At 37.1% G+C, this 14,066-nt stretch overlaps 1 protein-coding gene across 2 annotated transcripts in view; it reads left to right on the top strand.

The window, feature by feature from the left end:
• The first annotated feature begins 5,401 nt into the window (after nt 1–5,401).
• Nucleotides 5,402–14,066, top strand: part of LOC103597143 (glutamyl aminopeptidase-like) — a 48,774-nt gene continuing 40,109 nt past the window's right edge. The window contains exons 1-4 of one of the 2 annotated variants that reach the window (XM_008580940.1): nt 5,403–5,693; nt 6,769–6,882; nt 9,799–9,933; nt 11,846–11,911. In XM_008580940.1, the coding sequence (XP_008579162.1) occupies nt 5,487–5,693; nt 6,769–6,882; nt 9,799–9,933; nt 11,846–11,911 (522 nt within the window). In that variant the 5' untranslated portion in view covers nt 5,403–5,486. Of the gene's footprint in view, nt 5,694–6,768; nt 6,883–9,798; nt 9,934–11,845; nt 11,912–14,066 lie in introns of both variants that reach the window. The other variant, XM_008580941.1, reaches the window with a different exon arrangement.

Genomic DNA, 14,066 nt, shown 5'->3' with positions numbered 1-14,066 from the left:
TCAAAGTTTTGCCCTGCCCCACCCTGCCCAGCAGGTGAACTGACTCTCCAACTGCCAGGAGTGAACTCCTCGGGGGAGGGTCCCTCAGCACACAATTCCTCTTTGACTCTCCCCCGCACGGGTCGGCCCTTCTGGAGGGCTCACTAGCACCTTCAATGTAGCTCGAGGGGTCTCTGGGCTCCCCTCTCCCCACCAGAAATCAGTTAGGGGCTCTTCCAAACTGAGATCCCCAGCGATCGAATCTGCCTCCCGGGAAGAGGGAGTTTATCTGGGGCCGACGCCCAGGGTGTGGTGGAGAGACGATCTGGGCGGGCTCCTCTTCCCTGCCCCCCCGACGCTGGCCGGGGGCTCCCCACGCTACCAGCCCTGTCTGAGATCCGCGGGAAGAGTGGGATTATAGGCCGGTCCACAGGCCCCGGGGTGCCCTGCGTCGAGGTAAGCAAATGGCACGTCTCAGTGCGGAGCCGAGCCAACCGGAATGGCTGGCCTGCCCTCACTAAGCCGTCCGTCTCCGCCCCCACCCGAGAAAATGGAGGCAGCTCTGCTGTGGGCACCTAGCCTTGTGTGGTAGGCGGGAGCCAGGCGGGCGGGGATCAGCCAGGCTTCGCCCCGCAAGTGGGGCTGGGCTGGGGGGTGACTCACAGAGCTTGCAGCGTTGGGCCCGTCCGGCGCGCCTCACTCCATTTCTGTGCCGGTTCCGCTGGCTTTCCTGGCCTTTGTTGACTGGGCTGCTCGCCCGTTCCCGCAGCCGGGCTTGGGTGCTCTCAGGAGTCCTCCTCTGTGTCAGCCCCAAAACCTCAAACCTGCTGCCGCTTGTTTGTCGATGCAGGATCGTTGTTGAAAGAATTATTCGCCTTTTGTTGCTCTTGGAAATGCAATTAATACTCTGGCATCACAGCGCACAGCTCTCAGGATCGCGCTGTCTCCTGGCACGGCTGCTCCAGACCCGTCGCCATCTTGGACCCATCCGACAAGGGAGTTTTGATACACTAGTTCACAGATGAACAACTTTGAGACTCTCAGTATATGACATGGCAATCCTGGGTGAGCATGATGGTTTTGATTTCATATGGTCACTTGCCTGTGCTCTGTTCTGTGGCCACCAACTGAATCCTTAGTTTCCCTTAACTTCTTGGAAAATGCACATCATTGTTCACAAAGAGAACAGAGGAAATACACCATCATTTCTGGCAAATTAAAAAAAAAAGAAAAGAATAAAACCACAAAATAACCCCCTCAAAGAATGCTGAGATAATTGAGTGAGTCACGTTGTCTTTGAAGGTGAAGGTGAACACATCTTTATGCAAATAATGCAGGAATGTCACTTACCAGTGCATGTGAGAACAGTGAGCCAGCACTGGTCATGTAAAGGATGCTCTTTCAGAATTTATCCTTTAAAGTATTGGATCTTTCTACTGTTATTCATTTCTAAGAAAAGACAGCTCAAGATGTGTGCCTAAATGAATACCAAAACTAGCAATGTGTTGGGATAATAAAGGAAGAGGGTAGACATCATTTGTTTTCCTTTTTCTGTTTTTTTTTTTTCAACCTTGAGTCACTTGATCCAGGTAGGTAAATGGTCTTGACCTTACTAATTAACTGCATCTGATGCTTTACTTGAGGGTTTTAAATCAACTCTTAGGTCGAACAGGTATATTTCATTTCAATTTCTCACAAACATTTAGCAGACACTAGTTGTCTGAAACACCTTTTCCTCTTTCACATACTAAGAAGTGCCTAAACACCCATCTGTTTGCACAACATTATGTTTAAGAGGATTCTTGATAATTTTTTATAAGCCATACATGCTTAGAATTAAGGAAAATGTTTATACTTGGTTTGAGTTATAAACTGTGTCATGGGAGCACAAAATAATACCCTAGTGACTTAGAAAATTGATGTATCTTACCAAGATGACTCCATCTCGGGAAAAGTTTGGGTCATTATAGTTTGGGCTCTGGGAGTAGGATAGTTGAAATATCAGAAGGGTAATTGGAATAACTGGATAGAATAGCACAAGTGGAAACCATGTATTCAAGTGCTCTTTTGATGAGAAAAAATTCCCATGAATTCATTTCTTCAAAGACAGACTACACACACACACACACACACACACACTCACACACACACACACACACACTCACAGTGAGAGAGAAAGAAAGAGAAAGAGAGAGGGAGGAGAGAGGCAGGGAGAGAGACGGAGAGAGAGAGAAAGGTGGGTGGATGGATGAATGGATTGATACATAGATTCATAGATATTAAGAAGACAATATATGTTCTAAATAGAAAAAACTAATGCCATTTTTTAATGTCAGAGACATTGTGCAACCATTGTGTCTTACATTATTCCTAGTCATTAAAGTCACTCAGTGAGTTATGCAGTTTTATTGTTCTTTTACATGAGTCTCAGAATGTGACATGATTTATCTAAGAACACACAGCTAGAATGAGGCAGAACTAGGATTCACATTAGACTTATCTGGCTCCAAAGCCCACCTTCCTTAGCTGTATATCATGTATTGTAGATTTTGTGTTTTATCAGATGAAGAAAAATTTTCACTGAATTTTTTGTGTTTTGTTTAATAGCTCACTATTTATGTCCAGCCAGAGCAAAAGCACACAGCTGAATATGCTGCAAACATAACTAAAACTGTGTTTGATTACTATGAAGAATACTTTGCTATGAATTATTCTCTTCCTAAATTAGGTGAGAATCATTTTTTATTTTCTTATTTTTAATATTGCCTTTGTTTTCACCCAAGTTAACTCATTTCATCCAATTGTATCACCATTAGTTAATGGCCATCCATAAGTCTTTTTATTATATGCCTACAATATGTGCCTAATGCTTACTAGATGCTACAAGATCCATTCTTGATTACTCCAAGAATTATGTCTATACTGTGTTCTTATCTGATAAATGCATAGTCTTTTATTTCCAAATAAAAATGAAAGTATGTGCACACAACTGCAGAGCTTGATAATGATGGAGCCCGAAACAGTAACCTGGATCAGTTGATTTCAAAATCAGTACCCATCCCAGTAGCTTATACTGCCTCCCTATCTTCAATGAGTTGGAAAATAATAGGAAAAAAAATGATGTTGTAGGAGTCCCGTGGGCTTCCAATCTTTCCATTGCTGTAGAAGACTAATTCTTGATTCTCCAAGCAGGTAAAATGAAACACTGGTGCTTCCTCCAGAAATAATTTTTTCTAAGGTGGGCGTTGGGGGGAGGCATGTTTTCTTTTTAAAACAAAAGTAGGGCTATAATCAAAATGTTGCAGACCCCACCAACATCTGCATCCAGCCCAGCAATGATCGAGCCACCACTGGAAGCCCCCTGGTCTCCCCTGCAGGAATGAGGGGGATGCCACAGGCCTCAACCACACCCTTCTTCCTCCCTCTCCGACCCTATTTCATTTCCCCTTTCCTCTCTCCCCTCCCCACAACTGCTCCACAGCAACATTTTAGAATGTAAAAAGTAATAATATTAATAAATAAATAAACTTTAAAAAAATGATGTGGATATGATACTACTGTCAATGGCAGAAATGCTTTATTAATAAGCTTGAGTGGTATTAGCAAAGACTTTAAATGTAATACCCATATAGATGTTTGTAGGGATGAAATGAAGGCAGTAAGAAAACAAAACAACCAACAATTGGCTTCCCTCTTCCTCTTTCTGCCCTTACTTTCATAAATTATCAATGCAAACAACTGGAATGCCAAGCTCTCTACATGGGAATGGCTGTGGCTCTTAGCAAGTTTGTAGGTGACACGTTTTCTCTTCAATGGAAGCAGTTTCATTTTTTGATTGCTCAACAGGTATTAGAGGAGACAGAAAGAGAAGCAACTTTTCATCAAAATCAGAATAACATTTAATAAGATATGAAGTACATAAATTTAAAGATCTTTTCCCCTTTATCTCACTTGTGCCACCCAGAATAACCTGGAAAGTGGAAATCCCACAAATTTATCTCTCTCTTCTCCTCCTGTCTTTCTTCCTCCCTCTCCCCTGCTCCTTCTTCATGCTCTTTTCTGGGCATTTTCAACCCTTTCAGAATTAACTCTGTCTTAGACGCCTTCGAAATGACTTCTGCATTTATTTTACTCCAAAAAGTTAAATGTGCTGTAGTTAGTTAATTATAATGCCAATACCCACCAGAGAAATGAGGTTACAAAAAATCCCTTTTGTTCAAGGATTAGGTGCAAGTTACACTCCTCAACATTATGAAAAATATAGGCAAAGGTCAAGGGTTCAGATCCCCATGCCAGCCAGCTGCCAAAAAGAAAAAAAAAAAAAAGCTCAGCCCTTAGGGGATATACTTCTTCACTTTTTAAGTGATAATAGTGACAAAATAACCAAATCTGAAAGTGAAGGTAACATGAAAAGGTAACTACTATTGTAATCTTTTTTTTTTTTTTTTAAAGATGATGGGTAAGGGGATCTCAACCCTTGACTTGGTGTTGTCAGCACCACGCTCAGCCAGTGAGCGAACCGGCCATCCCTATATGGGATCCGAACCCGTGGCCTTGGTGTTATCAGCACCACACTCTCCCGAGTGAGCCATGGGCCGGCCTGTAATCTTGACCTCTATTTAAGATATATCCCTTTTCATTCTTTTATAAAAAGCTTGAAGAATCTTTATTATAACCAGAAAGAAAGTGCCTTTTTTTATGTTAGGTGAAACTTCAATTTATTTTCATTTCTTTACCTCATTTAAGTTATATGTAATAATAAAGAAATTACATTCTGATTATAGTTCATTAACTGGGGAAGCTGTATTTTTTCCACTAACCAACTGAGCATTTTCTGTTTTAGGACTTAACATAGAACTGATCAGTCCCGCCTCCTCCTGTCAGATATTATGTCTAATATTATAGGCCCCAGCAAAAATAAAGAATAGAAACTCCTTTAGACCTGGAAGGAACTTTAGAGAGAATATAGTCAATTCCATGTTTCTCCAACTTATTTGATACGTGTAAGTGGATGGTAAGCTATTAGATTGGTAGGGAATCAAGTTGACCTCAAACTGCGTAGAATTAAGGGAAAAAAATGAAGTTTCATATTCCTTAATATTCTGTCTCCTGGGATAGAAATCTATTTCTGTGCACTTAGAAGTTTGTACTTCATTTGAAAACTTCATTCTCTTTTTCCTTACAGCTTATTCCCAAAACAGATGTTCTTTATTACCCAAGTCAAAATCGTGCGGGGGAAAAAAAGAAGGAAAAACTAATAAAAATGAAGGACAGAGAGGAACAAATACATAAAATTATGGAGGCCTTGAAAATTGCCATTAGTGTCCTTCTTTAAAAAAAAAAAGACACATTGATATCTGGAGCCAACAGGAAGAGCTCCATGGAAAATTTTGAGTTCATTAGGATTGAAATGTTTGCACAAATGATTACTGTTTTTCATTCTAAGAAATTATTTTTAGCCTTTTAAAAAACATTCATCTTAAGAACTTAATTTGGTAAGCAAAGCTATGAACAAATGGAAAGAATGCATTTCTCACTGGACTCTTTCTTTTTCCATAGATCAAATCGCTATTCCAGATTTTGGCACTGGTGCTATGGAGAACTGGGGACTCATCACTTACAGAGAAACAAACCTGCTGTACGACCCTGAGGAATCAGCCTCATCAAACCAACAGAGGGTGGCCGCTGTGGTTGCCCATGAACTTGTGCATCAGGTAGAGGATCTTAGCATCAAATCAGCTTGCTTTTAAAAGTGGCTTACGATCACAGGAATAATTCAAGTTATTTATGACTTAGCAAATAAAAAATAGCCTACTAAGAAAATCCTGCATGAAAATTTTTTTAGCGCTAATAAACATTTAACCATAAAGAAACTTTACAATATGTTGTTTTGCTTTTTGTAAATACACAGGAGGCCTTCCTACTAATGTTATCTATTCCTAGTAATACCTAAATCAAGGCAATAAACTAAGGAGAATTTAATATCATTTAAAAATCAGGATAAATAAAGAAGGAAATAAATGTTAAGTATAGTGCCTGCCACTTCTGTCTCTAGTGATAAAATTTACATGGACAAGTAAGCATTATAAAATTTTCTAAGCTCCTCTACCATAAGCACAAGAATTTACCAATCTCTTTATTGAGGGCTGGCTCACTTGGTTAGAGCATGGTGTTGGTAATACCAAGGTCAAGGGTTTGGATCCCTATAACGGCCAGCTGTCAAGGAAAAAAAAAAAAAAGACCTATTGGATCTTTCCTTTTTAAAAAAAAAAAAAAAAAAAAAAAAAAAAAAAAAAAAAAAAAAAAAAAAAAAAAAAGAGGAGGCCAGTTAGCTCAGTTGGTTAGAATACAGTCTTATAACACCAAAGTCATGGGTTTGGAGCCCTGTACTGGCCAACTGTCAATAAATAAATAAATAAATAAATAAATAAATAAATAAATAAATAAATAAATAAATAAATAAATAAATAAATAAATAAATAAATAAATAAATAAATAAATAAATAAATAAATAAATAAATAAATAAATAAATAAATAAATAAATAAATAAATAAATAAATAAATAAATAAATAAATAAATAAATAAATAAATAAATAAATAAATAAATAAATAAATAAATAAATAAATAAATAAATAAATAAATAAATAAATAAATAAATAAATAAATAAATAAATAAATAAATAAATAAATAAATAAATAAATAAATAAATAAATAAATAAATAAATAAATAAATAAATAAATAAAGAGACTGTTCTTAAGTATCTCTTTATTGCTTATAATTTCAGTGGTTTGGAAATATTGTGACCATGGACTGGTGGGATGACTTGTGGCTAAATGAAGGATTTGCTTCTTTCTTCGAGTTTCTGGGAGTAGACCATGCAGAAAAAGACTGGCAAATGGTGAGCCCTAAACAGATAAGATCCAAGTCTCTATTTTCCTCATGCAAAGCAGATTGAAGCCTTTGGACTATGACTGGTCCTGAGCCAGGGGCCAGTGCAGGGGTGAGTTGGGAATTCTATTGTGAGAATAGGGGGTAGCCAGCTGGTTTCCATTGGGCTGTACCTTAGAGCCTTTGCCTGGTCTCTGGAGGCCAACTGACCATCACAATCTGGAGATATCCTTGACAGAGTCACTCAAAAACTCATGTCAAGGCAGGAAAAAAAATTAGCTAGCATAGAAAATGCCAACTTTGTGTTCAAGAGAGTATCTATAGTGCTAACCCTTTAAGAAATGTCTAAGTCTCATTTTATAAACTGCTTATCTTAGGTTGCTGAGATAGTGCAGCGAAGACACAAGAACATAAGCTTAGTAGTTAGACTCAAATTCAAATCCTGGACACATCATTTCTTAGATGCATGACAAAGAATGTGACCTCGAGAAAGTTACATAATCTCTCTGAGTCAGTGATCTCCTCTAAGAAATAAGAATATTATTCTTTATCTTGTAAGCTTCAAAGCTCCAAAAATGTACATATGATGACTATTAACATACAGTGTGCCCCTTAGGGGCCTAGAACAGAAACTTCTATGAACACTACCGATGTTTTTTTCTAGAAAACCTAAGTATGTTTGCTATTTATGTTTATTTATTTTTGTTACTTATGTTTAGATAGAGTGAGTTTTCTTATCTGATAGTATTTATGAATGTATGAATACATAGATGTGTGAAACAGAGAATTACGAGCTTGTGTACTATGTAGAATACTGCCCTCTACTGGACAGAATAAAAACGCTAAATGCTTGAAGCCTTTGCAGTTCCCTAACCTAACTTTAAAACATGAAAACGCTAATTTGCAACAATTGCTTTTAAAAAATTTAATCAACATTAGAGTTTTTCAACCAAGGAACTATTGACATTTTGGGCCAGATAATTCTTTGTTGTGGGAGGCTGTCCTGTGCATTGCAAGACATTTAGCAGGATCCCTGGCCTCAATCTACTAAATGTCAGTAACCCGACGGCCCCAGTATTGAAAACCAAAACTATCTCCACATATTTTCAAATGTTCCCGAGGGGTGCCCGGCTAGCTCAGTCGGTAGAGCATGAGACTCTTAAATGTTCCCAAGGGGGAAAAAAAATCAGTTGAGAACCATTCATTTGCATTGAAAATGAATAATTTCATAACTTATTGAAACTAAATTACACAAATGGAAAATTATTTTGTACTTTATTTTCTTTCTTAAAGTAACCGGATGCCCTTCCTATAGCAAACAGAAGAAATTGTAACATTTTAATATTGTCTATCATTCCAATTTCAGAGTTTTAAAAATACTGATTAAATTCTGGAAGAATTTGGTGTATGGTTCTTAAATGAAATTTAACCACATGGTCTGACACATTCACAATAATTCCTTTCTTTCTTTCTTCATTCATTCTTCATTCAGCAAACACTAGAGAGGACCCCAAAATAAATAAAACACATTTGTCACTCTACAACAGTGGAGCCTCATTTCACCTTTTGAAAAATGTGAAGCTCGGGAAGGTAACGTAACTTTCCAACACACACAGACAATCGGTAGCAAAACCAAGACTACAGTCAAATTTCCTGATGCCGAGAACAGGATTCTTTTGACTTCCCTAAGCCTCCTAGGTGCACCAAAATCAAAATCCAAGCCAAAATTATCTTTTTTTTTTTTTTTGTCTTTTTTCCGTGTCCGGCAACGGATCGCAACCCTCAGTGTTGTCCCCGTACCGGACCGGTGACCGGCAACGGGATCGCAACCCTCGGCGTTGCTCCCGCGCCTCGCTCAGCCATTGAGCGGGAACCGGTCTGTATGTGGGATCCGAACCCTCGGACGGGAGCGCCGCCGTGCTTCCCAAGTGGCGCACTATCCAGTGCGCCACCGGCCCGGCCCAAGCCAAAATTATCTTGATTAGCAGTCATTGCTTGACCACTGTACCTTGTCTATTATAAATGGTTACCCATGAAATTGGAAAATGTCAAGTAATATAGCATGTTCCTCTTTTGAAAACATTTTTAATTAAGTAGGACCATTAAGGCTTTCGATTTTCTAAATTAGTAGTGGTTTAACACAGTTAGATTTCAGAATCTTTTAAATTAAGAATCAAAATAGCAGCAGTAGCTAACGCATTAGGTCTTCACTATGTACCAGATACTATGCCAAGGGCTTAATATGAATTCTGTCATTAAATCTTGTGCACAATTCCAAAAGGGAGATGCCATCACCACCTCTATTTAACAGGTGAGAGAACTGGCATAAACTTACATACCTAGAAATTGGAACCAAGGAAGTCTGACTATACTGCTAGACCTCTCAACCACTCTGTTTTGCTGAGAAACCCTAAGACTGAAATGAGAGGTGATTATTAGAACTAAAGAATAAGGTAATGTTTTCTTTGATTAATTATGAATCATCCAAATTCTCCTGACAAGTTGATGTAAAATAAACACTGAACATCAATACCTGTCAAGTTGACGTGCTACCTCACTTAATTCTCAGAACAAATCTGTGAGGTGATGCCATCATTGCCATGGCACAGATATGGAAATGGGGCTTGAGAAGTTTGGCACATGTCCAAAGTCCCACAGAAGTAGCAGAAACAGAATTCATGGATTCTTGTGTCTTCTCGGCCTGTTGTATAGGGGAAGAAGAAGTTGAAGGAGTTATAAATAAAAGAAGGGAGTATAATCAGTATGGATTAACCAGTGCAAAATGTGATTAATTTAAAACCTTAATATTTGTTTTAATTAATTTGTCATTTATATTTATTTTCCTTCAATTTTTGTTATATATGGTATTTTAAATCATAAACCAGTATAAAGCACTATATTTCTTTGGTTCATTCTGACCTTTCAGCACGACCAGATATTACTTGAAGATGTATTGCCGGTACACGAGGATGATTCTTTAACGTCTTCACATCCAGTTGTTGTCACTGTGACCACCCCTGCTGAAATAACATCTGTTTTTGATGGAATATCCTATAGCAAGGTGGGGAAAATACGACATTGTTTTGAACATCTTTCTGTTTAGTGACTTTTCTTTTAGTAGATGCCTGAGGATGGTAAAAATGGTTAGACTGTGCCAATGAGCTTTGGAAAACATTGTAGAACTTATTCTGAGTGCTGAATATTCAACGGTTTATACTTCTCAGTGGAATTGATCAATACTGTTCATTGCCACAGGATTTTAAATCAGATTTAAAAAAATTTCTCTTTTCGTTTTTGTTTATAACTATTTTCATTCAGATAATTGAACATTTAGTCTTTAATTATCAAATTTAAAATTGTTTTATTTGATCTTTTAATAAAGAAAATAAATCTTTTTCTGCTCTGTAGTCAACAAGAAAAGCCATAGACGAGAGATATTCAAAAAGTTCCTGCAAAGATTCATATTATCTTTTAATTCTATTTTTCCATGAACTTTTTGAAGTACCCTGTATTGGGAACCTTTTCTAGTAGAGTCCTTTAGTGCTCCCAATAAACATTTAAATCCAACTCAGTTGGATACTTTTATCCATTTTCAGATGAGATTTAAAGATGACTTTATTGGCATGTTGTAGATGAAATATTTTTATCCACTGAAATTTTACAAAAAGTTGCTGAAAATCTATAATCCAAAGTTTTATGTTACCTTTTTTCTCCCACAACATCCCCTATAGTTTCTCTTTCCAGCACATTTCATACCTGTACATAACATAATTTAAAATTTCGTTTTAGTCATTTTCCACCTCAGCTTCTCATGGTTTATCCATGACATTAAGTTGGTCAAAAGCTAATGCAATTAATACATTTTATCCTAAGTGATACCTAAAGTTTTATATAAGTCTAAGATATTATAATTATTAAAATGAATACTAGATAAAATTGGTTGGAATGAAAAAAATTTCTATATATTAGTATTTGAAATTTATAGCATCATACTGTTTGGTTTTCCTTCTCATATTAGTCCCATGGCATCTTTTCAGACTTCTTTTGCTCATTTTTCTTTTACATTATCAGTGATTATTTTTGTCTTTCTGTTAAAATGAAATTTTTAATCCACTTATAGTCTATTCTAATAACTCACCTGGGAGTAGTTTATATGTATTGAATCAGTTTCTCCTTGAGTCCTAGACACTCCATGGGTTTAAAATATTAGGTCATAAATAAATGTTAAGCCTTTAGCCTTCTTACTAGGTACAAAAATAATTTAGAATGCTTAATAAATTATAGTAAAAATTACTAACTTAAGTGGGGAGGCAATGTTTTTCTCATCAGTTGCTTGAAAATTAATAAAAATTTTATAAGTAGTGAATTTTAGTACCAATCTTATAATACGTAAAAAAAAATAGAGAGCAGAGGTGTTCATCAGATTTTTCAGACAAACGAAAACCAAATGAGATAAACTACTTTTGAACAGAAGGAATTTTTGCCTAAATTATATATCTACTTATATTAAACTGTATGACCATATAATTCCTCAACTATGTAATTCCCTCTACTAAATATTATTTTTTTTTCCGGATGGAAGTATTTTTAGTAAGTTGCCAGAATTTTACCCTAAAACTACTTTCTTCATCAGATAACACAATTTTTTTGACTCATATTTCTCTTTCATTAGGAAAGCCCCCTCTGCTGGTTTACTTGGAGAACTGCAATAATTATTTGAATCTCAAGTCAATGAAATGATGATTATTTTAGCAATTTCTGTTTACTTTTTAGTTATTTTAGAAGCACAGATACAAGGGGTATGCCAAGTGGTATTTTTATCCTAAAATCATAAAGCTATAACCATAATTTAGCATAATCATCTTAAAGAATATCACAATATATTCAGGAAATACTACTAACAATAATGATAACTGATATTTGTGCCTTACATATCCTTTATTAGTTTAATTTGTCATTTTTTTCCATTGTAGGGGGCTTCCATTCTGAGAATGCTTGAAGACTGGATGACACCAGAGAAATTTCAAAAAGGATGCCAGGTATGATTTATTACTTTTATTTTTATTTTACTTATTTATTTTTTAGTGGCTGGCCAGTGCGGGGATCCAACCAAACCCTCGCCCTTGGTGTTACCAACACCACACTTTAACCAAGTGACCTAACCAGGCATCCCTATCAGTTTTAGTGGTATTAAAAATAAATGACACTGATATGTGGCTCCTGAATGTTAAGATATGTGATTGCTTAAGGATAATTGCCTTTTTACTTTCTTTGTCTGGGGATAGATAATACAGCAAAAGATAAAAAGTGATTTCATATCCAGTTAAGTGCCTACATTGTATCTGTAATTATCATTTAGCAGAAGTCTCATGAAGAAGTTTAAACAGATTACTTAGTTATTTTCGATACCCTTTATGTATGTGTTAGTCAGCTCAGGCTGCCGTAACAAAATTCCATAGGTGGGTGGCTTAAACAACAGAAATTTATTTCTCACAGTTCTGAATGCTGAGAAGTCCAAGATCAAGGTGCCGGTCAGTCCAGTTTCTGGTGAGGGCCCTCTTCCTGGCTCGCAGGTGGCCATCACTATGTCCTCACATTACCATGTCCTCACATCGCAGAGAGAGAGAGAGAGAGAGAGAGAGAGAGAGAGAGAGAGAGAAAACTTTCTGGGGTCTCTTGTAAGGACACTGGTTCCATCATGAGGGTTCTCACCCTCATGACCTCATCTAAACTTGAATAGCTCCCAAAGGCTCCATTTCCAAATAGCATCACACTGGCGAGTAGGGCTTCAACATATAGATTTCAGGGGAACACAGTTCATCCCATAGAAACATGACATGAACGTTTAAATATATCTTTGAGAGTCTTCCCTTACAGTGAGTACTATAGGTAGTGTAAGACTTCTTCCTTGTTATTGGATTAGAGAATGACCGCTATAAATATTCTTATTGTAATGCAGTCAATGAATAGAGAGGACCTGCTTCCTTTTGTAAACAGAAATGACAATAAACTTTCTAGAGCATTTCTCACATTCCACTTAAGGATATTACTCCAGTGGAAGTTTCAGTTTCATTTTTGTTCTTCTAGTCCACACTAAGCCAATTGTCTCAGGGTTTTTTGTTTTGTTATTGAAGTAGCTACGATGTGTCCATATAACTGTCCTGTCTGCGGTTGGCCCCGTTCCAGTCTAGAAACGGTTTCCTCCTCTTTTCCTTCTGTCTCCATCCTCCCTGCTGTGATAATCAGGCAGTGAGAAAGAGCACTGCTGATGGCATCCAGCCCCCAAACACAGCATAGGTCTGAGCAGTGCCCCCACCAGCTTTGACAAAGTGTACCAGTGCTTCTTTTGGACAAGTTTCCCCGGCCCAATGCCACCCTTCCTATAGTTCTCACTCCCAGCACTTCTCATGTGGCATTTAGCCCTCTCTCCACTACCCCAAAAGGTCACGGTCCCCTTCTACCCAATACTAAAATTCCTAGATGACTAATAAGAAATGAGGCCAGGATTTAGGAAATACTTAGGGAGTAAGTATTTTATCAGTACATTTTACTCCTTTGTTCATTAATAAAATATTCCGTGTGGACATCAGGTACAGAGAAGCTATGTACTTGTGCTTATGCGTACATGAGAACATCTTGTAACTTTTCCCGCAGCTTCAGACTCAAATTTTATCATATCTTCTCTCACCGTAAGCACTGTTAGTGAGGACCTCTATCTTCTGTATACTTGAATATACTCCAGTGCCAAGTAGAATGCATTATGCATTTTAAGTGATTCAGAAAATGTTTGTTGAATGAATGAGTGACGAGTCTACAACAACTAATATGAAACATGGAAATAAGCAAAGAGAATTTATTTTCAAAGATTAAGCTACAATTCATTTGCATGATTTTCATTCTAAATTAAACAATAATTGATAAGTAACACATTCTTGGTATCTTCAGAGCAACTTCAAATTAAATGTTCTTTCATATTAACTTTTTTAGAGAAGTACCAAAAGAGTTCTTAGAAGTAACTAGCTATTCTAATAATTCAATAACTCGCACATTTCCTTTAATTCAGTGTCTACGTACCGTATCTTACTTAACTTGATATCCCCAACCTTATTTTTTTTTTTGTCTTTTGTCTTTTTTCCGTGTCTGGCAATGGATCGCAACCCTCAGTGTCATGCCCGTACCGGACCGGGACCGGCA

Source organism: Galeopterus variegatus, unplaced genomic scaffold (assembly GCF_000696425.1).
Source record: "Galeopterus variegatus unplaced genomic scaffold, G_variegatus-3.0.2 Scaffold2211, whole genome shotgun sequence".
Lineage (NCBI taxonomy): Eukaryota > Metazoa > Chordata > Mammalia > Dermoptera > Cynocephalidae > Galeopterus > Galeopterus variegatus.
Note: the sequence above shows the minus strand (reverse complement) of the source record. Positions and strands in the feature narration are given on the sequence as shown.